General features: G+C 48.5%; 1 protein-coding gene across 4 annotated transcripts in view; it reads left to right on the top strand.

Moving 5' to 3' along the window:
- The first annotated feature begins 3449 nt into the window (after positions 1-3449).
- The window catches only part of ARMH4 (armadillo like helical domain containing 4), a 54852-nt gene continuing 33917 nt past the window's right edge, over positions 3450-24384 (top strand). For 3 of the 4 annotated variants that reach the window (XM_085061042.1, XM_085061041.1, XM_085061039.1), the window contains exons 1-4: positions 3450-3582; positions 10069-11440; positions 12375-12587; positions 13773-13991. In XM_085061042.1, coding sequence (XP_084917168.1) covers positions 10108-11440; positions 12375-12587; positions 13773-13991 — 1765 coding nt within the window. In that variant the 5' untranslated portion in view covers positions 3450-3582; positions 10069-10107. Of the gene's footprint in view, positions 3583-4172; positions 4251-10068; positions 11441-12374; positions 12588-13772; positions 13992-24384 lie in introns of those variants that run through there. The other variant, XM_085061040.1, reaches the window with a different exon arrangement.

Below are 24384 nucleotides of genomic sequence, written 5' to 3'. Positions count from 1 at the left end.
GAAAAATATCCAAGGGAATTGACAGATGGTTCATGTTTTAGCTGAGACTCCAAAATGCATGTGGATGGCTTCCTCAGCACTTTATCTCTGGGAAAACTGTAAAATGTGGTGTACCTTGGCATTAAGTGCATCGATTTTGTTGAAGGATATGAAGAAGACTGAGGGCTGTGCAGTGATTCTGTTATGGATGTGAGCATTGGTCCTCCCAAGCTGTATTCCCAGAGCAACTGCAACCAATTCCAGTGACCTTGGGCCAGTCAGCAGCAGCCTGGTTCTACTCTGAAGAGGGAGGGTGTAAATATGGCATTTCCTACTCAGCAGATCTGGGCTCTGCCTGCTCTCCAAGTCACATCTGCTGACTTTAGTGACAAAAATAAGTTCTTATGGCTTTCCTGCTCTGTGAGCACTTCAGAAACACGAGAGCTGGGAAGCAGAAGCTGGATCCTGTGCCTCCTTGTGGATTGATTACTGAAAATCCCAGCCAGCAGTGAGGCTGCACTGACATCACTTGGCCTTGCCCAGCTTTCCTGTTAGTGCCAGCAGTGAGATACATGGAAGAAAGGAATCCAAGTTGATTCTCCTGACTGAGTTTTAATTGCAGCTGACATTTATCAGGTTTGCAGTTGGAGGAAAAAGAAATCTGTTCATCCATAACATGACTACATTAAGAATAATTGATTGGTCACAAACTTTTTCGCAGTGGAGTTGTTTTAAACAAACTTCCCTCTCGGTAACAGGGGATGGTATTCTTACTTTCCCTGAATTAGACTCATGGCTACCCCATTCCAGTGACTACTGTTTAGTGGGAAGAGAGGCTTCCTTAAAACAGATGCTACCAGCTGGTGTAAAGGTGAGGCATGTGATGGAGATGTGCACTGATTTGTGTGCTGGATGTCCCCAATATTCAATTTGGGAAAGTCATCCAGCAGCAAAATTAACGGTAACTATTTTAAAATTGCCTTTACCTTCTGTGGCATGTCCTGACATACTTAGGATAGCTGATACATCTCCTCACAGGTGCCAGGAGTAGCAGCATAAGGTGCAGCATTCTGCTGTCAGGACGATGATTTTTTAGTTCATTTTACACAGGCAAAATATATCTTCATATAAATTTTTATGTGACCTAGTCTCTTAATTAGGACGTGTTATTGGTACTTTTTGGGTTCTGCAATAAGGCTGCGACAGGAATATCACCTTTGAAAGAAATCTGATGTATTATTACTTTGTACAACAGAGCTGGCTGCTATAATAACACACAGATTTTATAAGAGACTCTTACAGAAACTGGGTACAGTTATTTTACAGAAGGGGAGGTGGAGGCAGAGAGCAGTGGAGCTCAGTTTTGAAAGTCCTCTAACAAGGCAGAGCTGGGAATGGGACATGAGTCCCACTGTTTCCCAGCTACGCTACCTGCATGGAAGAATGAACCTGCTTACATCCAAATTTAGTCTCTGAATTCACCTCAGGTGAGAAGTCCTGAAGGACAAGACCAATAGAGATTATACTGAAATGTTTCAACCCAGAGCAAGGGTAAGAGGGGAGAGGAATGGATGTTTCTCAACTTGCTGTGGAAGTGGGGCCTGTTTTACTTGGTTACACATATGCTCCATGGCATACTGATCTGAGTTAAAAATCAGTATTTCCAAATAATAAACCATAGAAATGAATAACAAAAGAGTGCTCTCTGGTGATTTCTGCCTCTTTCATCATGCCTCTTTCTTTCAGTCTGCAGATATTTTTGTTGATAACGCAGAAGCCTCTGATTTTGGCAGGTTATGCGGGGTAGAGAAACTTGCAGCGTACAGGGAATGTGCAATTTTAGGCAGGGAAAAAAGCAAAGATAACCAGCTATTTTGGTTACAGTGCTTATAAGTGAAATATTTAACCTTGAGAGGACACAGTGCCAATCTGGGTTCGGAGTCGATGGCAAAGGGGAAGTGAAAACCTCTCCAGTCTGTTAAGTGCTCTGCATCCTTACAGAACAGTAAATCATCATTACACATGCTTTACATTTTAAGTAACTTTCCCACTAATTGTATAGGTTAGATAGAAATGGGATGGAAAACACTATCACAGAGTGGTTTGTATTGGGAGGAACCTTAAAAACCATCTGGTTGCAGACCTTCCACTAGAATATATCTTGTTCTGAATCCCAGGTCAGCTGTTAGGGGGAATTGTGCAGCAGCTGAAGCCCAAGCCTGGACTCATCCCTGAGGCTCTGATTTCTGCTGGGATGGTCTCTGTTGTCCTTCTCTCCCCACACATATGACTGCATGGCTTGGGAATCAATCCCAGACCCACCACAAGGTGCAGTGCTGCTCATGAGAATTGATTTTGGTGTCCTGGAAAATCTGGCTGCACCATTTTAACTTCAGAGGTGGCATCTCCTGCATGGCTGAGCCACCCCCTCTTCTCAGCCAGAGCCCCTGGCCAAAATGAATTGGCCAGGGCAGAAGTTGAACCTGTGAAGAGTTTTGAGTTCCTAATCTGGGAGTTAATGGTGTTTAAAATGGCATGAAAAATGCAGCTCTTACCTCTTCCTTCCCTCCCACTCCATCTCCCTTAGAGGAAAGAGTAAACATCCTTTCTTTTCACATATTTTAATTTTATTTATGAAGATGCTACAGCACTAGAAATATTGATTAATGAATAATTTCCCTGGATTTTACAATTCAGAGAGGCAAAGCTGGAAGGGACTTTCCTCACTGTTTTGTGTGACCATTCCCTCCACCAAGCCTAACTCTGAAAGTTCTTTCTGATGCCTTTTGTCACTGGCTGTCTTTATTGCTGATACAGGCACTTTGACACTTTATTTTCAACTCATGCAGGGGTTAGCAATATTTCCCTGGGAAAAAAATTGCCCTAACTTGCAACAAATCTGCCTTTTGAAAGTTTTAATATTGCATGCACAGTGCTACAACCAAATGAATTGGGTTGGATCCAATTTGGTTGAAATCCAGTAGAAAACACACTGTTTCTCTAAAACTAAACAGGCAGAACTTTGGGATGTGTTTAGAGGCATAAAGACAGCAAAGCTCTAATATAAATGTTATTACTAGTAGCACAGTGAACAGAAAAAAATAATGAACAATTCCCTGATAAGGAATATCTCATTTTCTCCAATAAGTTGTTTATTTTAAGAGTTGAGTGACCTGTACCAGCAGGCTACATCTCACTTTGTCTGGAAAAAGAAAGAAATGAGTCTATTTTATTGTTTGTTATTATAACTGGTGGATTCCCTGATTTGCTTAGTGTGGTAGAGCATGTTCATAGCCAAGTCAAGATTTTAACTCACCTCTCCTATACCTTTCCTCTGTTCCTTCCTAGCAATTCCACCTCCCCAAATCCCACCCCCCCAGTCATTACCTCCTGTGAAAGATCATTATTTTTGGTCTCTCCTCACCTGTCCCTGCCCAGCTCTAACACTTCTCACCTGCTGCAGCCCCCCTCTGAACGACTCACTGCCTGAGAGGGTGTATAAAACCCTCTGTGTGCCACAGAACCCTCGCGGTGCCCCTGATATTGGGCTTGGGAGAGTGAGTGGAAGCTGAGCTGGTCTTGTCCTTTGGGTCTGGAGTCAAGGTATGGACTTCTGAGTTGGTTTTTGGCAAAGTGAATTGATACGTGGGCCAGCATCTCGTGCTGTGAAGGTTTCTTCTTGTTTTGTTACCTCATGGGGATTTTGCTGGGAAAAAAAATGGGTGGAAGGAGGAAAGAACTGGTGAAACTGTTTGTCTTTCTTTGTCCTGGCTCGGTAGGTGCTTAAAACAAAGCATCAAAAAAAGGGATTAAGTTCTTCTAACTCCTGTGTTATTTAAGAAGTTGTTCACCTTTGCGGAGGGAGCATTAGGGAAAGGTGACCCCTGCAGCTGTAAACACTGGAGGAGAATCTGTAATAGATGGTAAACAACTCAGGGTGCTGTAGGCCTTGTTTTTACAGCTCCTTGTGAGCAAAGAGCGGCAGCTCCTCGGGTCAGGCTGAGCAAGAGTTGGCTGCGGGCACTGAAGGCTTGGATGCTCCAACTTCCCTCTGCAGAAGGAGCAAATGCAAACTCCGGCTGCGGGCGGCCTCTCCCGGGGGCTGCGGGTGCCGGGGGGCACGGAGCCCACCGGGGGCAGGCGGGGGCCGGCGGAACGAGCCAGCCCAGCCCCCGACACCGCCCGCTGGTGGGCGGCCCGCTCCGCTCCGCCCGTGCGGCCGCGGGGCTGGGGGAGCGCGGCGCCGAGCGGCGGGCGGCGGCGGGAGCCAGGTGAGGCCGGGACACACACGCACACAGCCGGCATGCCACCCCCGGGCCGGGCTGGCTGCGGGGTGAGGCGTTTTGGATCGGTTCGGGTTTTTCCCGGCGATGCTGGGCTGCCCGCGGGGCAGCGCATCCTCGGCGCGGCTCTTTGTTCCCGGCGAGCGGCTGGTCCCTGCAGCCCCGGGGGATGGGGAAGGGGCGGCGGGCAGAGCGGGGGTGCCGTCCTGCCGGGATGGGGATCCCGGGGGGCTAGCTCGGGAAATCTTTGGGGGTGGCTGTGTGTTTCTGACGGGGGTGGTTTGGGGGTGACCGCCGCTGTCCCTCTGTCCTGCTGCGGGCCTGGGCAGGAGGAATCCCCGGGCGATGGTTTGCACTTGATGCCCTGCCGGGTGGGGAGAGGATGCACTTGTAGGGTGTAAAGTCACCTGTAAATGTGACTAAGGAGGACGGGGAGATGGAGCTGTGCCGGCAAGCGGGTGTGCTGGCTGTAACCAAGCCTTGAGCCCGCCCTAATCCCCTTCCCTGCACCCCAGGCAGGTTCTGCCCCAGCCCAAACAAGCTGCAATTAATCTGCTCTTACACCTTCACCTGCAGGACTCACGATCCTCCCGCTCTCTCGTCTGGTGTTAGGTGAGGCGCTGGAATTGTGGAGTGTTTCTCGCTGGTTGGAATCCAAGCGCTGTCCCTCTGCTTCCAGGCAGGCTGGGGAGCAGCATTTCTGTCCTACTGCTGCACCCTTTAGCCTCATTCTTTAACACCCCCTCCTCCCTATCTTAATCCCTCAGGAATTTGGTAGACCTTAGACTTCTGCGGTGCTGGGGACCTGGCACGGGTCAGAAGGCACAGAGAGCTCTATGCAGCTTTTACTTGCAAATCCAAGTAGGGATTTCCATAGGTGGTCCGTGCGCTGTTCTGAACAAAGCGAGGGATCGCTCGGTGGTTGGGGGAATAATGCCTAAAACATGTCGTGTCTCTGGCTCCTCAAAGAACTACTGCTGGAATGCTAGGGCTGGAAGTGGAGGTGATGTATTATGTGTTAAGGTGCCTCAGTGGGACTGGTGGGAAGCTGGCCTTACAGAATGTTAATATCTCATTTGTTTGCTTGTAAGGATGCATCCTCAAGGGTAGGGGAGGATGTGCCCCTCTGATGTGTGCTTGTCTCGACATAATTTTTCTCACCTGACTTTGTGTTGGTGGCTGGTGCCGAGTTGTGTCACTGCTGGGGTTTCGCTGAGCTCTTAGAGGTGGTTGAACTGGTTGAGGTCTGTTTACCTGAAGTGCGTGCTGTGAGAGCATTAGCTCTCCAATTCACCCGGCTGAACTGGGCAAGGACACAAAGCAAGACGAAGTGAAGGCATTTTTCTCGGCTTGTGCGCAAAAGTAGGAGTTGGAGCTCTGCAGTGTATTATCTGCTGCCTTTTGTATTCAGCACAAGTAATGAGGCTTGGATGGCATACATTAGCACTCTGTAACAGAGCACTTGATGGCTGGCAGTTGGTTGATTTGTATGTTTTGGCCAAATCTTCACGTGAAAAGATTTGCAGCGTTTTTTGTCCGATTCCCTTATGAATTGCCAGGTGAACTGCGGAGCTGAGCACACCCAGGACTGTTCAGCCAGCCCAGGCTGACACCCACATTGTGTTTGGAGGTGTGAGAAGCTCTGCTCAAAGGCAAGGCAGAGATTTGTCTGGGGCTGACCTGTTCATCTCCTGTGCTCTCTGCTTTATGATGCATGCAGCCTCTTCAGCTTCCAAGTCTGAGTGTCCTCCCTGTGTCAGAGGGATTGTTAGAGCAGAGTTATTAATTCAAGTGAGTTAAAAACTTGATACTTTTTTCTCACTGTTTCACCAATTTGGGTAAAAACTCAGCTGTAACTCGCTGAAGACAGAAAATAACAGCTAATTTTTATTTTTTTGGGGGGGAGGTGTTTGCTCTAAGTAAACTGGCTGGGTGAAACTCTTCAAAAGCTCTTTGAGGGAGTAGCTGCACACAGCTGGGACAGAGGGGGGAATTTAATCCTTTGCAGCATGTGTCCATAAACCACTGGTCCATGCAAGGAGCAGCTATTGAAGGAGAGACATCTGCTCTGCTCTGTGCTGCTCCCCTGCAAGCCTGCCCTGTTGGAGTGACCATAACAGGCTGGGGCTCCCTCTGAGTTGGCTTTTGTTTGGCCTCCTGAGAGCTGATCTCAAGCAGGTCTCCAGAATTGAGAGGTTAATGGTTTAATAACTATTGCAAGTGCTAATTGTGTGGAGCAGGGAAGCAGCTTGGCTCAGAAAGATCCAACTGAGTCTGAGGCTGCTTCAGCTGGTGGCCAATTTATATTTATTGTCCCTCAGCTTCCTGACTTCCCCACTGTGGTAGATGGTTCTTATCCCCATGGGTAGCTCCTGGACATGCCCAGTTTTGGCCCCTGTTTTCAGCCCAGCAGTGCTTTGTGTTATTTTCCAGCCTACCAGGTGTTAAAAGAAAAGTTATATTATTTTCCATGCTAAAGATAAAGCTCCCTGGCTGCCTGCAGTTGCGCTGCCTTTGCGGCTGGAGGAACAGCATCTCCTGGGATTTGTTGTTATTAAGTGCAGGGGAAGTAGCTGGCACTGTCTTTTGCCCTCAGTGTGTGCTTCCTATTGGAAGCAAGGATTACTTTTCCATGGAGAGCCTGGCCAGTGCTTGGCAGCTGCCTCCAGCTTGGGCTCTGAGGATGCCAGGTGAAATCCGGGGACGAGGCGTTCCTGCAGCATGAAATATTGAGTTTCCACCCTCAAGCTGGTAACAGAAAAGCTCAGGCTTACTACAGAGGAGGTGCTTGGTCAGGGCAGTGTGCTCCAGCCTGCTTTTATCGCCTGGCTGAGGCTGGAGAGCAGGCTGACTATAAAAATAGCCAGATGGGAGGATAAATGTATAACTCAGTGCGGCTTGAGGAACAAACTGCTCTGCAGCCAGATACCTGCAGCTTCTGCATTCAGTGGAAGTGCTACAGCAAGGTGTCAAACTCTGCTTAAGGAGATAGCCAGGTCACTGCTGTTCATACACTCTCTAATCCAGCCTCTTCCTAAAGCTAAGCAGATCTTAAGCCCTGACTAATCTTCTTTGAAGTGTGAACCTGTGCCTTTATCCTGCAGCAAGCTCCCTGCCACTATCTCCTGCTTTCACTGAGGGTAAGGTTAGCTTGCATCTGCTTGTTGTGGATTTCCTGAGCAAAGAACTCTCCAGTATGGTTTTTGCCCTACAGAAATGTAGGATTGTGGCCAGCAGTGCTCTTCAGACTGAGAAGCAATATGAGGTTGCCCAAAGGAGTCCAGGAACTCTTTTATCAGGCTGCTACTTAATGCCCACATTATCTACCAGCCAGAAGGAGGAAAGGTTCTAGTAAAGATGGAGTAAACTTGTTGGATGGAGATTAACATTTTAGTTCTTCTGCTAACCACGTCCTCAATGCCTGGGGATATTTGAGAGCCTAGAGCTAGAAACCTACAAATTATCTATACAGATGTGTCTATACATATGTATAATGTATATGACTGCAAAAGAAGTGCTTTCCAAGTGCAGCTGGAGTTCTGCTTAGGTTTAAGCACTGCTGAAAGCATTTGTGCCACCTAAAGGCTCCTGGCTTCTTGAGAAGCTGTATTTAGAGCCAAACTGTTTTTTAAATAGAAAGAGCCAAACTTCTTGATGTTTCAATATGTCTGATGTTAACAGGCACTTGCTAAAGGGGTGTGAGGTGATTTATATTCAGCTGCATGGCAAGGCAGATGCATGTAGTTAGGCACTAACAATTTAACTTGTATAATATATTCTTAGTGCTTTTTAATTACAAAAGTGCATAAAGAATTATCCAGGAAGAAGAGCTCTCAGTTTTCAGCTATGTTTTGATGGGGGGATAGAGAAAATAGATGTGTGGCTACTCTTCCTTCAGAGAAAGAAGATGCTAAAAATAAAGTGGAAGGTATCTAGGCTGGTGAACAGCGTTTTGGTGGCTTGTCCCTGAGCACCTGGTGTGTGTGTGTGTGGCCTATGATGGGGATTATTCCAGCAGCTCAAACTGCTGGGACGAGGCTTCAGGGAGAATGGAAAAAGTGACTCAGTGTGCCCTGAAGGCTCAGCCAGATGCTGGAGCCTGCAGTGGTTGACTTTGAGCTGTGCTGCTGCACTCTGTGAGTACAAATGCAAGTGATACTCCTGTATGTGCTGTTTGGGTGGGGAAATGAGGAGTGTGCCAAGTTTAGGGATTTATCCTGGTGTCCATCAGCAGCCAGACTGCACAGGGTGACCGTTGCTCTTCTTTGGGAGACTAAGGGGTGGTTCTGGCAACCCCAACCTCTTTCCTCACTAGGATTTGTTAGTTTTGCAGCCCAAAGGTAACAGCAGTTCACAGTAAATAATAGAGTCTCATCTCTTTCCAACCCCTTGCCATGTTCAGGGACACCTTCCACTATCCCAGGTTGCTCCAAGCCTATCCAACCTGGCCTGGAACACTTCCAGGGATCCAGAGGCCACAGTTTCTGTGGGCAACCTGTGCCAGGGCCTCAGCAGCCTCACAGGGAAGGATTTCTTCCTAATAGCTAATCTAAACCTATTCTTTGTCAGGTGAAAGCCATTCTTCCTTGCTCTGTCCCTCCAGGCCCTGGTCCAAATTCCCTTTCCAGTTCTCTTGGAGCTCCTTTAGGCACTGAAAAGTGCTCCAATGTCTCCCTGAAGCCTTCTCTTCTCCCAGTTCCAACTCTTTCAGCCTGTCTCTGCAGCAGAGGTGCTCCAGCCCTGTGATCAACTTGATGGCTTTTCTCTGGACTCATTCTAACAGGATAATGTCTTTCTCATGCTTGGGGCTCAGGGCTGGATGCAAAACTGGAGGAATGTAAAAGACAGCAGGTGAAGCTGCTGATGGCTGGAGGTGTTGCAGTAGGGCTTGACTGTGTCCCTGACCAGCTGCCTCCTGGAGCTGGGAGGAGGAGGAGGATGATGACCACACTTGATCTGCTGTGTGACAGAGGGATTTTTGCTATGTGCATGGGATTGGTATGAGCAGCTGTCCCACAAGGAAAATGTGAGGTCTTGCATGCTCTGGAGTGGTGGAGCAGCAAGTCAGAGAGGCTCCACCTGAGGGAGGTGTCTGGAGCTGAGCTGTGTGCCTGGAGGCAGCAGAGCTTGCCAAGGGCAGGCTGTCAGCTGGCTGGATCACTGCTGGCCTACAGGTTCAGTGCTCTCCTGGAAACTCTCGACTTGCACCGTGATTCTGGACATGAAACTCCCTGGAAGTGCCTCCCTGGTGCAGTGCAGCACAGGCACTGTGCTAATGCAGCAGTGCTGCTGTCTGGGCTGGAGCTTCCCCTGTGGGGCCAAGGACCTCAGCCAGGGCATGGCACAGTGCAGCCCTAAAGCCTCCTGGTGTGGCTCTGCTCCTGTTGTCCCCCACAGACCCATCTTGTTCTCTGTGCAGGTTCCCTGGCTTCCTCCTGTGTCAGTGCACACAACAGGGCTGGCCATAGCAAGCCTGGGACTTCATGGCCCTGATAACTGTAATTTTTGGTCTTGGCACAGCACAAACAGGTTGATCCACAGCATTGCTTGCAGGTCTGATGCCTGCTGGGGTGAGAGCTGGGCAAGGTCTGTCCTGAATTTCAGATCAACATTTGGTTTTGTCTGGCATCTTGATGGCAGACAGTAGGCTAAGAACAGTGAAACAGATGGAGGAATTCATTGCCTGGGATGTGTGGGAAGGGTCTGCTCACAACTGGCCACAGACTTGGTCACCCAGTTGTTTAATGCCCTGGGTGCATGGGTGGTTATGGATATGTGTAATCTTGGTTCCTTTTTCCCTTTCTAGGTCTTGCACTCTGGATTTGTCAGCCTTGCAGGCTTGTGGATGCATCTGTTCTCAGCCATGAGGAGATCAGTGGGATTTAACATCTGTGTGGTCACCTGCAGCATCCTGCTCTTGTCCTCCAGCCTGCCATGCCTTGCAACTCAGCCTCTGGAGGAGAGGGATGTGCCAAAGGTCCAGCAAGGCCCCTGGGCAGGGAATGGGCTGGAAGATGAAAGGACAGGCATGGTGGACCTGAAAAACAACCTGGGCTCTTCTGAGCAGACAGTCTCTGAGGAGCCATGTGGAGTGTCAGCAAAGCCATCTGGGACACCCTTGGATGAAGCTCTCACTGCAGAAGGAGAAGTTCTCCCTGCTAGCCCAAGCCAAGTCATCCCCAGCAGAGAGGAGATTCCTTCTGCTGGGGCACTGCTGGCTGGCTATGAGGAGGAGTTGCCTCCCACAAAGCCAGAGCTGGCTGAGGATGAAGCTCTCAAGGCCATGCTGACCACAGCTGTGACCACACTGAGCCCCCCAGAGCAGGAGGAGTCTGGTGGTGAGGTCAGCACAGAGGGTGGTGTGGCAGCAGAGCCCAGCTCTGCCAACCCCTCAGCAAAGCCCCTTGCTGGGAGCACTGAGGAGGAGGAAGCAGAGAGCAGCTCCCACCCCTCAGCTGTGCCCCAGCCCACACAGAGCCCCAGTTCTCCCAGCTGGGAAGCAGCAAGTGCCCCTCCTGTCATCCCAAGTCCCCAGGCTCCAGGTGTGACCCCTGAGCTGGGAATGCTGAGAGCTCGCTCAGGGAGCCCTCTGAAATCTCTGGTTCCACCAACATCTGTGGCTGCCAGACATCCTCCTGCTGTGACTGAGGCCTCTCTTCACCCAGAAACAGGGACAGGTGTCTCTCAGGAAGAGTTGCCCACTACGGCTGGCACTGTCACCATCCCCCCTATGGACACTGTGCCACCTGACTGGGATGACACAAAACTGGGGGACATCAGCCAAGGGGGAAGCATATCTCATGAGGAGGTGACAGAGGACCTGGGGACAACAGAACCATCCCAGACCCCCCAGGAAGGTGTGGGGGAGGAAGAAGAGGATGCAACAAGAGCAGTGCCCTCCCCAGTGTCCCCTCCACCAGCACCTGAGCTTGCCAAGGACACCAACTGCACAGTGCCAGCACAAGGGGAGGAGCTGCCTGCAACTTCCACAGGCAGCAGCGATGCTTTCCACACTGGGAACCTGTCGGATGCAGACACAGCTGATCTCAGCTCGCTGGAAAACATAAGTGCAGTCACAGCAGAGGAGGAGAAAAGCATCCCTCCGTCACAGCCGGAGGCTGCTGTGGTGACAGATAGCCAGCCTGAGCTCTCTCCTGCTCTGGAGAGTTCATGGAAAGGTAAAATTTGCCTGTTACAGATGCTTGCCTCTCAGGGTGGGTTTAGGAGGGATGCTTTTGGGGATCTGTGCTTCATTTCTGGCATGTGAAGTGAGCTGTGCCAGCAGCCTGTGAGTCACTGATGTCTTACATGGCTTTACAAGGGTGCTCAGGTCAAGAGGTCTGTGTAGAGAGCTGCTGGCCCTTGGGACAAACTCCTGGTGGTGTCTCCAACCCCAGAGTGAAGCTGTGGCCAGGCTCTGGCTGTCCAGTGTCTGTGCCACCTCTTACCTGCAGGCAGAACTGCTCCTCCTGGACAGCCTGCCACAGGCTGATGGTGTCACCTTGCCCTGTACAACCTCTAGAGATGGCACCATCAGCCTCAGGGCAGTGGTCCCACTTAGTATTTAAAATATAAAGGGAATGCTAAAAAAAAAAGAGGCTGGTCAGGTGTTGGGCAATGACATGTTTCTAGGTTGATGAGGAGTTTTTAATTGCTGGGCATCTTTATTCTTTCCTCTTTGGCTGCAGATGCAAAAGGATGATTTCCCTTCACTGCATCCGAAAGACCTAATTTTTGCTGTAAAAGAAGGGAAGCTAATTGCAGGCTGGTGCTGAAACCTGACTGATTAATTTCTAGATTAATTTTTAAGCACTTGACTTGTCAGCAGGTTCCCTCTCTGCTGTTTCCCAGATGTTGGGGAAACAACACTGTCAATAAGACTTGTGCAACGAAAATAAACCCTTCTGCAAAGCTGAGGTTTCATAGCAGTGGGAGATGGTCACTGAAAGCTGCCCTGATGATGTTTGGCTGGACCTGCTGCTGGCACTGTGGCTCTGGAATTGTTAATGCCTGGAGTTGTATTCCTTTTATATTCCTTTCATACTCCTTCAGGTGTGTGCTGTTGCTGTCAGCTGTCCTGTGAGTTGCTGCTGACACATGTTCTTGCCGTAGGTGTTACTCAGGAGGTGACAACAGCTGCCCAGGAGGCTGATGCTGCTCTGTCAGTTGTGACAGAGGTGCCTGGTGCCACCCAGGGAGCAGGGGCTGCAAGCTTCCCTCAGGAGAACAGTGGGGAGGACACCCAGATGCTGACAGCTCCCAGTGCCACTGAGATACTGGTGGCAGCTGGTGCTTCCTCTACGGTGAACCCTCTGGATGCAGAAGGTAGGATTCTGCTCCAAGCACTCATTTCCACACAAGATGGGATGGTACATCTGAAACCAGTGTCAGTGCTTGGACACAACTTCCTTATTCTGAGTGACTTTTTGTTTTTTTGCTAACCTTCTGCATGCTGCCACTTCTTTCTGCCCATGCTGTGAGATCCACCACATTGAAATTTGCCTGCATATGGATTTTTTTCCCCAAATAAGTGGAGTAGAGGTTAAAAAATGTCCCAGACCAAGCAAGCCCCCTATCTGCCCTTGCTAATGAGCTGCCTTTGGTTTTAGACACTTTTGCAATTTTTTTTCTTTTTAATGGAGAGCTCTTACTTCTGGAACACAAGGTAGTCACACACTGCTGATGCTCAGTCCAGAGGATGAAGATGTCTCATCAGGGTTACATGGGAGCCAGTGGTGGGGGAAAGACCTCCTCCTGCAAAAGCCTGGCAAGCTCTGGGGTGTGGAAGCCTGCACTGATACTCACTTCCAGTGAGGAATGGTGGGTTACTCTCAAACTGATGTTGCTCATACAGAAAAGCTTTAAGCAGTCATGTTCATGTAGCTGCTGCCTGCTGGCTCGATGTCCCCTTGGCAGGTACATGGAGGAGCCTCTGTTCCTGACAGGAGTGTAGCAAGGGTCCCCTCAGCATGAGGCTGACTTTGAGCTGGAGTGTATTTCTGGAGCAGTGAGGACTGTTGTAATGAAAATGCTGCTGGGCAGCTTTTATGGTATTTCTTATACTGCAGGGCATCAAAAGAAAAAAGCTGAGTGCATTGTATCTCTAAATCTAAGGTCCCTTTGTAAGGGGGAGAAGGTTCTTCTGTCAGTTTCCACTAATTAATTTGCTTCTGGGACTTAATTGTAAAATCAACCAACTTTTATCTTTGTGATAAACTATTAGATCTGTCACTTGGTTCAGTTCTCAACTGGTGTCTTGTGGCTGTTCTTGCAAGGGTGTGGTGAGGAGTGCTCCTCAAAGCAATGGCATTAAAACCTTTAAGGATTCTCTCCTCATTAAAGGGAACCTTGTTTGCTGGCTGCCCTTGAGGAGAAGAGGTCATTACAGCAGTCACATCTTGAAGGAAGCAAAAGTTGAAGTTTTCATTAAGGAGTTTGTTCTTAAATGGTTGGGGTTTTTTTTTTAAAATATTGTTGTGCTGAATTGTTGCTGTTTGGTGTTTGTTGCAGATCTCCCAGATGGGATCCTGGTCACCAGTGAGGAGGCTGTTCCAGCCCCTGGTGGGATGTCTTCTACTCCTTCAGGACAGACAGAGGAGCCATCTGGCAGAACTGTGGTGCTGGTAACTCCAGCAGCAGTGGCCTCCTCTGTCAGGAGAACAGCTCTTCCCTCTGTGAGGAGGATCAGCACGGCTGTGACCTATGGGTTGGAGCGCCTGGAGTCAGAAGGTACCCCTGAGCCTGAGGAGCAAGTGGCCTCCTGTGGAGTGTCACACCTGCCCTGACAGCCCCCAGTTTGTCTGTTTGGTTCACACCTATGTGCACATCTTACTGCTCCCAATAAAGTTGTTGGACAGCCTGTCCTCTTGCAGGAGGCACAGGAAGCAAGCAATGACAGTGTCCTGGAGGATGGCTGAAATTCCAGGGGCTGTGGTGGAAGGGGTGGGATTTTTCTGGGATGGGTAGCAGCAGTGGTGCTGCTGTTGCAGCAGGGCCTGGCTCTGCACACCTGAACTGCTGTGTGCATCCACTGCAGAGCATCCACTGCTCTCTGTACCAGGGAACACCCACTGAGGGCTGCTGAGGAAAAGTAGATCCTGCCCTGGAGCTGCTCTGCAGCTCTGATCTCTCTTCTATTCAGCTCACCCACAGTTTTCCTGCAGAGAATTGTTTTTTGCTCCTTTTCCTGCTTGAACTCCTCTCTGCTTGCTCATCCATCCAGTTCTGTGCTCCAGTGTCTGGACTGATACCACCTGGCAAGAATTAATCTTTCTGCCTGTTTTTGCTCCCCTTCCTTTATCTTGACCTTCTCCTGCCTTAGTATTTTACTGCAAAGGTTGGCAGCTCTCCAGGGGTGGCACTGCCAGATGGTGTTTCTCCTCAGAGGAGAGGTGGGGTGCTATAGACAACAGCTCATCAGCATCTTTTCTCTGCAGGAAGCAATAACTCTAACTCCTGCTAAGTTTAGAGGGCAGCAGGAGCTGGGAGTCTCCCCCACTGCATGTGCCTGGCTTGCTGCTTGCTTTGAAGCTTTCCCTGAGCTCTCTGGGACTCCAACTGCAGTGTTCTCCCCTTGCCAGGATGAATCTTGGATGTCTCTGGCGAGGCAAGGATGTGGTGCTGATGGGAGAGTGGCAGCAGGGGAAGGAAAGGTCGTGTGTGTAGGGAAAACCTGATCTTTCAGGCTGGGAAATAAGGTCTCAGCTTAGCAAGAGCCGTGTGATTCAGGAGGCTAAAGTGTTTTATAGCCCTCTGGGATCTCTTTTAGAAGCCTGGGTTTCTGCATGGGAAGATAAGAGGGATTTCAGTTTCAGCTGAGCATTGGTCTCTCTCTATTTAATGAGACTTTCTGCACAGGCATTTAAAAAAAATCTTTCTGTTCCAATCTAGGACTGATGCAACTTTCTTGGATTCCTCCTGCACTCTGTTTGCTCTGCTCTGGGCTCCTCTAAAGGCAAATGTGGGTTGTAGTTGGAACCAGGTGTCCTTAATGCTGAGGACTCAAAGGCTGTGGGTTTCTTGGCTCTGCAGGTCCTTCAGGGGACATGGGGCTCTCTGTATTGTGTGGATTTGACAACTGGCACAGCTTTTGTGGTCTAAATCTCTTCTGCTCAACCTAGACCTTTGTGCAGGGAGCCAAGAGGCTCCCTGGTGCTGGGGATCACAAATCCTTGTAAAATGGGACAGTGAGAATTATCACTTGGGGAAAGGCTTTCTGCCTGGGGATGGTACTGCCCCAGTTAAGCACAGAGGAAGGTTTTTGAGCTACAGTTCTGCTTTCTAGCATCTTTCTCTGCTTAATGGCAATTGGGGGGGGATCACATCCTCGTGGTGGAGTGGCATTTGAAAACTTGGTTCCCAGAATCACAGTTCCTAGGGTTTACTCTCAGAATACCTGGATGTTGCCAGATCAAAGATGCTGGGGAGTGCTTTCCTGTAAAGCTACCCTGAGCTCTAGCCCAGGATATTCAGGCTTTTGAGGAATGCTGCTGCAGGCACATGATTGGGTCCCTAATGAGGGATCTTGGCCCTTTGAGGAGAGGCTGTGCCTTGCTCACTGCTGGAAGGAGCTGAGTGAGCTCTGCTGCCTTCAGTGGGGTCCTGCTGACTTGCCTCACTGAAGGCCTGGCTCATCATTAAATAGAAACCCCTGCTGCTCAGCTCCCTCTGTTTCTTGGGGACCATCTGTGCCAGACTGCCTGCAGTTAATTGCATCTGTATGCTCACCTGCTTGGCTTGGATGCAAAACTGTTTTAAAAATCAAATGGCACAGACAAAATGAAAATATGTCTAGAGGAACTTCTCCTCCTCTCTGGTGGGCTCTGGAGAGATGAGCTGGGTAACAAATATCCTCCTGCCTTGACTCTGTGGTGAGGCTGGTTCTAGTTGCCCTTCCTAGCCAGAGAAATCCTATAAAGGGATTATAGGATATGGGGACAGGGCACAGCAGAGGATAAGGCTTGCTTGTCTGGGAGAATTGATTATGTACTTTGTCTCTGTGCCTAGAATTTGTATGTCTCTCTAGCAAGCTGAGCACTGCAGCTTTCTCTGTAGGACTTCTAGGTACAAAGAGCTACTGGTTCAGCTGGCCCACTCAGCACCACTGTGGGAGCCTCCAACACCCTTCAGAAAGTGGCTCTTTGGGGAAAAAAACCACATTCCTTTTGGATTTGATTCCTCTGCTGTAACATCTGCCATGGTAGGTATTGGCAGAGGTGGCTGCACAGCCCCAGCCTGGCAGCACTTGGCAGGTGGAGCTTTCTGAAGTGGCAGGGCAAGTGCCAGGCTGCCTCTTCTGCAAGATCCTTGCAGTTTTCAGCTGAAACCTGCTGTATAGAGCCCACCAGGCTCTGGCTGCCTTCAGCTGGCCCTCAAGCAGGTCCTGTGGGTCAGGATGAGTCTCTGTCTGCCCCTGCAGACTCAGGGTTTGGTTCCCTTGTGTGCTGCCACCCACCCTGGACAGCAGGGAATCATGGAATCACAGAATGGCTTGGGATGGAAGTGACCTCAGACCATCTTATCCCAACCCTGGGCAGGAACACCTCCCACTATCCCAGGTTGCTCCAAGCCCTGTCCAGCCTGGCCTTGGACACTTCCAAGGATCCAGGAGCAGCTACAGCTTCTGTGGGCAACCTGTGCCAGAGCCTCAGCACCCTCAGAGCCAAGAATTCCTTCCTGCAGTCTGATCTCCCTGCTGGGGCTGAGCTGCTCACACAGTTCAGGGTGCTCAGGGCTTCCATGGAAGTAGGAGCTGCTCTGCCTTTGTGGGATGTCAGGGACAGCAATTGTTCTGAAAATGAGCAACTTCCAATCAGTTGCTCCAGAGGAGGAGGTGTTAACCAAGTAGCTCTTGACTGTAGAGTGTTCCCAATTAATTAGGATTGCTCTCAGCTGGCAGAATTTAAAGTTCCATATGCATTTGCAGCCTGCTGTGAACTATTTTGTGTATCATAGAACAGTTGAGGTTGGAAAATACCTTCAGGATTGAGCCCAACATTTGACCAAACACCACTTTGCCAACCAGACCATTTCCAGTCTTTCCTTAAACACCTCCAGTGCTAATGACTCCACCACCTCCCTGGGCAGTCCTTTCTAATGTTTAATCACCCTTTCTGTGAAGAAATTCCCCCTGAATACTTCAGAACTTGTAGCCATTTACATAAATTTATAAAAGATCCTTGCACTCCCCATTTTTTTTAATTGTGTCACAGTATGAGGAACTCTATTTTTTTTTTTAATATAAAGGGTATTTTTCCCAGAAATTAAGGCTCTGAAGGGGATTGCTGTTTGGCCCTTGACTGTATGGATTAAGATCTGCCTCATTAAATCTCTACAACCCTGTTAAAAATTTAAATTAGGATGCAGAGGTGTAAATAAAACAGGCACTTAACCTAGCATGGTTAACTAGCCTGATATTATAATTCCTCACCAGCTCTTTGGATATCAACTAAATTGGCAAGGAACAGAAGACTTAAAACAAAGCTCATGCAGAATGAATTATTAAATGGTTTTGGTACACACTTTTCTCTTGCTTCTTGTTTATTGCTGGCACTGAAATGGGAACTGCTCTGTCTGATGCAGGTTGACCTCTATCTTCCTCACAGTAGGTGGTTGCCTCATCCCTCATTCTCTTTTGTAGCAGAAAATGGTACAAAAAATTGTCACACTTTTTTTAATCAAACCACACTTTTTTCATCAAACCATTTTTTTTTTTCTTCCTCTCCCTTCTGAGGGTGTTTGATGTAGACATCCACAGCTTTTCTGTACAACCTGAGCAGGAATTCCTTCCTAATCTCCAACCTAACCCTGCACTCTGTCAGGTCAAAGCCATCCCTCTTGTCACTTCATGCCCATGTCCCAAGTCCCTCTCCAGCTCTCTTAAAGCCCCTCTAGGCAGTGGAAAGGGCTCTAAGGTCTCCCTGGAGTTTTCCCTTCTCCAGGCTGAGCATCCCCAGCCCTCTCTGTTCTTTGTGATGTTCTGGCACTGTTCTGCCTACAGCAGGTTGGATGACATTTCTTAGTCTGACCCACCTTGGTTCCTCTTCTGGCCAGGCTTTGTTGGAATTTTTAACTGCATTTGACTTCTCATTTGTCCAAAAAATGAGAGTTCACTTAAATATCACTTTAATGTTGCAGCTTTCCCATGCTTATCTCCAAGCTTGAACAAAAACAACAGAAAAACCCCCACAGTTGCTATTGAAAGGTAATTAATTGGGCTGTGTGAGTGCAAGTTTTTAATGAGTTTCTGTTTGTTCTAAGCTGAGGATTAAGCAGTTCACCCTCCTGGTTCAGGGGAGGTGGGTTCAGATAAGCAGGGATGTGGCTGTGAGGCTCTGCAAGGAGCATTGCTCATGGGATGTCTTGGCAGGGGGAGAATGTTGCTCATGGGGCATTTTTTGGGACCTTTGTCCAATGGGAGCAGAGATGCTGCTGGAGGGGAGTGAAGGGCTTGGGAAGGAGCAGCAGCTCAGGCTAGAAATGAGCTGAGTGGACTCAGTCAAGTTCCCTTTTGGCTCCTGACAGACTTGAGTTAAAACCTTGGTACCCTGGAGATTGCTGCCCCTAATAGCAGAGCCATTCTATCAGTCTGTATCATCTGTGGTGATCCATGCTGGGCTTGTCTAGCAAATAAAGCTGAAATCAAATATGTTCTTAACTTTTGGGCAGTGTGGTTGAATTGAATGCTGCTGGAGAAACAGTGAAACAGCTTTTTCCTGTGAAAATGGGACTTTTGGGGGTATTTTTTTGGTTGTGTTTTTTTGGTTTTTAGGTTTTTTTTGTTTGGTTTTGGGTGTTTTGGGGTTTTTTTCTATTTTTTTTCTTGGTGTTTTTGTTGGTTTTGGTTTGTTTTTTTTTTGGTGTGGTATTTTTGGGGGTGGTTTTTGAGGGGGTTTTGAGTGTGGTTGGTTGGTTTTTTGTTTGTTAGGGTGGTGGATTTTTTTTTTTTTTTTTTTTTTTTTTGGGGGGTGTGTATGTGATTGGAAACAAATATCATGCCCACAGCCATTTTCCAGGGGAAAGCATTTGGTGAAGACGTGTTGTAAACTCTTTATCTGCCTTCATCCACCTTTTCCTGCCCTGTCCACACACAGGTCATGCTCATTAAATCTGAACTGGTTTGACTGCCTTCACTTAGTAAATCACCTCTTTCTTGCCTTGATTTTTGTGTTGGTTTGTTCAACACCTGCACACCTGGGGATGGAAGAGCTGCTCTGCAGGAAGCCAGGGAGCTAACTTGTCATAGCCCATGTAGTGCAGCACTTGGGCTCTTTTTTCCCTTTAAAATAGTCTCATGTTGCTGAACTGACTTTCTAGCCTGGCTCAGTGTGAGAGCAATTTTGAGGTGAAGGCTGCTGGAAGTACAGCTTGTTTTTGTTTCAGGAAGAAATTAATGGCTGGGAGGGAGGTGAGGCACTGAGTGGTGGTGGGGCACCCAGAGAAGCTGTGGCTGCCCCTGGATCCCTGGCAGTGTCCAAGGCCAGGCTGGATGCTTGGAGTGACCTGGGATAGTGGAAGGTGTCCCTGCCCATGGCAGGAACTGGATGGTCTTTAAGGTCCTTTCCAACCCAAATGATTCTGTGATTATAGGAATGATTGTTTCTGATTTTAATACAGAACCAGACCTGTGGTCCCAGCCAGGGTTTCTTTTGTTTTCCTTTTTTTCCCCCCTAAAAGTCCCCAGTGCATCACATCTCTGGTGCCAAGCAGTGAGCCAGGACTGTAAAAAACCCAAGTGTGAATCCACTCAGCTTTGGGAGGAATTGGGTGATGATCAGAATCTGAATCTTTCCTTGTACTGTCTTTACAATGTCAAAGAGCTTTCTGCTGGGCAGCAGCTTCTGCAGCACTTGGACTTTGGCAAGGAGAGGCTCCTAAAGCAGCATCAGCTCAGCTCTGCTGCCAGGGGAATGTTCACTCTCCCAGCAAGGATTTCCTTCTGTTACAAAACCAAAAATCTTTGGACAAGAGAAAACCGCTGTAATTTCCACCAGAGAAGGTTTAGATTGGGTATTAGGGCAAAATTTCTTCACTGAAAGGATGGTCAGGTACTGGCACAGGCTGCCCAGGGCACTGGTGGAGTCATCAGCCCTGGAGGGATTTAAGAGATGTGTGGATGTGGCACTTGGGGACATGGGGCAGTGGTGGCCTTGGCAGTGCTGGGGGAATGGTTGGACTTGAAGATTTTAGAGAGCTTTTCCAATCTTAATGATTCTATGATGGGCAATTTCCTCTTCCCTTGAGCCTCCTGAGGGTAGGGTTAGGTGGTTTTTTGTGGTAGGATCCTATCCTATCCCATCCCACAGGTCCATTCTTCCCCCCACAGTCCTCTTCCCTGTGCAACAGCTCAGGTGCTGAAACTTCCCACGAGAGGCTGTGCTGGATTTGCCAGCACCACATCCTGCAAATTCCCTGGATGTCTTTGCAGTGAAGGTGACTGGGCTCAGCTGCACTCACCCCAGGGTGTTTCACCCTCATATTTGGCAGAATTTCTGCCCCTGGGCACCACCATGGCACAACACTTGCCCAGCAGCAGTGCTTGGTGAGAGCCTCTCCACCTTCCCACCAGCTCTCCTCTTCCAGGCTGTCACAAGCTCTTGGCAGCTTTTTGGAGCTGTTGGATGGTGACATGATGACTGATCACGTGAAGGCAACACATTAATAATAAAAGAGTTGTCCCAGAAAGGCCTTCTTGCCTTGACAGGCAGCTGTGATCACAAAAGCTGTGCAGAAAGTGAACCTCAGTGGGAGAAAACACCTGGCAGAGGCTTCTTTGTGCCTCTCTCTCCTGCTCTGGCAAGAGCTGGGAGTCCCAGAGCCCCCATCCCTAATCCTGCTGTTATTTACACACCATTATTTACATATTTACATGTTGTTAGCCCCCATGGGTGACCCTGCAGCACTGAGCACCATATAAAATCACAGCTTCGATTGGCTCCCAGCAATCCTCTGTGGTGTCATTCAGACATCTTTATCCACTGAGTTTGGTGTGAGAGAGGCTGGGAAGGCAAAGGACAGAGAAAATGACAACTCTGGGTTTTGCCCTGCAACTTCCTGTTCAGTTTTATCTTTTTTCCTTGCACTTTGAATTCAGTTTGTGCCTGTGAGTGAATCTATCACCTTCCCCTGTGACTCTCTCCCTGCTCAGGGCACAGCAAGATATTTCTCCTGTGTGTTAAACCTGACAAATGATGGTTTCCTGGCTCTTCTGAGCAATGGCAGTGTTTTCAAACATTAATGGAAAACATCCAAATATAGAAACATCATTCTTCAGTGAAGGTTTCCTCAGCTGAAAACCTGCTGTAGCTCCATTGCCTCCAGCAAGGTTCTGACCACAGTGGCTTCAGCTGCAGCTTCTTTCACCCCAAAAACAGAGTCTGAGGTTTTTACCTGCTGGTGGTTGTCCGGTTGCTTCAGCTCCTGCTGGTTCTGTGTTCCTGCTGGGTCAAGGAAATATCTCACAAGGGAGGTGTGAGGTGGTTTCATTTCTCCTGCCTGAGCCACAGAAGTCATCATGGATCTGTAGTTTTCTGGTGAAAAATATCACATTTGGAGCAAGCACAAGTAGCTTTTGGCCCCCTGGAATAGGAAATCCCATGCTGTGGATATCACCAATGTCTAATGGATCCATTCACAGTCCCATGATAAAGCCCAGTTTTGGCTGTTTTTATTAATAAAGCTGGAAACCCTCAAAAACTCTGCTAAAAATGTGTTATTTGAGCTCAGACTCATTTCCTTGGGCTCCTCTATAGCTTCTCCAAGCCTGAAGGTTTGAATACCTATTGCAAGATTGTCAAGTCCTTCAAAACAAAAATATTTGACACCTGAACTGGAAATCTCATATTCCCTGGGGATTCCTGCTGCTTGTGTCTTTCTTGGGTCAGTCCATTGTCACAGCAGGGAGGTGTTGAGCTTCTTGGGGTTTTTTTGTTTTTCTCTTTCCATGAAGGCAGGATGAGGGAAATGATATTGTCTTTTCCCAGGTGAAAAATAACAGGACAAGAAGAAACAGCCTCAACCGGCACAGGGGAAAAAATTCATTCACAAAAGGGTGGTCAGGGCAGTGGTGGAGTCACCATCCCTGGAGAGATTTAAAAGCTGTGTGGATGTGGCACTTGGGGATGTGGTTCAGTAAGGGATTAACAGCTGGACTCAGTAATCTTAGAGGACTTTTCCAACCTAAACCATTCCATGACATACAGAATAGTTCACAGTGAGCTGCAAATGCACATGAAACCCTGGATTGCTTCTGAATCTGCTCTGCTTTGCTCTTTCACTCCTTGCTACATTCAGTCTCTCCCAATAGTTTTCTTTCAAGCTGCTGCTGAGCCCTTGTGGAGCCCAAAAAGTGTTGATTGAGGAGGGAAAACATGACTTTTGTAAAAGGTTTTTGCGTGAAGCACAAACCTCCAGCCTGAGCCTCAGCTGTGTGATGCTCACTTCCATTTTCCATCTCATGAGACTACCAAGCCTTCTGCACAGCCTGCCCACGGCTGCCTGTTGAGCCTCTGCTGCTGCAGTCCCACACTTGTGAAGTCTGTGGGTTTTTTTTGGAAGTGCAGCTTCCTCCTTGTGACCACCAAGTGGTGCTCTGTGCTGCACCTTGCAGCAAGGCGAGCTGCTGGCATTTCAGGATGGGTGGTAAAAAGCAGTTTTCAGCTGCAGGAAGGAGCCAGGGAGGAGAAGGGAACAAGCTGAAAGCTTTTTCCTTCCCCCTTGCAGCGACTGTGCTGCAGGGATCTCATTATTCACAGCTCTCTGCTGTGGCTTCGTGGTGATTGATGGAGCTTGGTGATCATCAGATGTGATAAGTAGTCTCAGCACTTTCAATTTGGGTGTTCAGCTCGGCTGCCTGCGAGGCTTTGGAGACAGGGAGATGGCTATCTGTGGCTTCAGCACTGGATCCTGGCAGGTGTGTGTCATTTGGATTGTTAAAAATCACAGGAAGCTTCTAAAATCCTTGTCCCAAAGTAGTTTTTCAGAGATAAAAATCCGATGCCTCTTCTCTCCTGGCTGTTTTTAGCACCCAGTCTAGGGAAGAGCTCTGCTCATGTTCCTCTTCTCTGGTATTCTGGCTGTTCAGTGTCTCTGCTGTTAAGTTTTTGGGGTTGTTTATAGCTGTGCTGCTCTCAGCAGAGGGAAAAGACCTCCATTAACTGCAGGTTTCCTGCAAACACTCTCCAGGTGCCACTCTCAGCTTTCCAGTTGTGTGCTTTTGTATGAAAACATGCCTTTTGACAGGGAAAATTCTGATGTTGATTCTAAATGATGGGCACATTATCATACAGAAACTGCCTGTAAAATGCAATGGGAATTTAAGGGGCTAACTGCATCCCTGTGAGCTCCATTAGGTGCTCTGTGTGGTGTAATTGTGGCAGGAATGATCTTTCCAGGTACCAAAAGCCATGCCACAGCAGGATGATGCAGCTAAATCCCAACAGCAGCTCATTTGTATGGAATGCAGGACTAGAACTGAAAGGCAGCGACTGGGATTGTCTTGTCTGGTGAGCTGAGAAAAACGTGCAGTGTTGGGAAGCAAATCCTTGAATTGCAAGGTGAGGAGAGGCCATGGAAGAGTGAATCAGTGGGTTTGTAGTGTGCACTGATTTCTTGAGATATTCCACTCTCTGGAGGCCAAAGGAAGGAGAGCAGTTTGCCCCATTTAATCCAGGTTGGATTGCCACCAACCTAGATGAGATACAACTCCAGCAAAAATAAAGGGATATCTGGATAACAAAAGGTGATTTGGCTGGATTGTTAGTTTTTAATGTGGTTTTAGATCCCCCAGCTGCCCAGATGCAGGGTGATGGGCTCTCCCAATCTGACTGCACCAGAAGGGAATTTTTCTACAGGGCTGAGTGGAGTTGGTGTAAATTAGATTAAAGTGCATAAATACTACGTTTCGATTCTCAGCTTTGAAAAACGAACTGTGAGAAATTCATAGCATGCCATTGTTCCAGATATTGCCTGTCCCTGGTGGGTGGCTCCATCAGTAGCTATTAAATAGCTCCAATGCAAATTCTGGCATAGGATGTCCCTGAGACTTTGGTAACCGTAATTTGGGAAGAGAAACTGTGGGAAGGCTGGTTCTGTATGTGCTATGCTCTGGCTTTCTTCAGCATGT

Source organism: Lichenostomus cassidix, chromosome 5 (genome assembly GCF_008360975.1).
Source record: "Lichenostomus cassidix isolate B80296 chromosome 5, HeHo_3.0, whole genome shotgun sequence".
Classification (NCBI taxonomy): domain Eukaryota; kingdom Metazoa; phylum Chordata; class Aves; order Passeriformes; family Meliphagidae; genus Lichenostomus; species Lichenostomus cassidix.
This window is presented reverse-complemented; position numbering and strand designations above follow the sequence as displayed.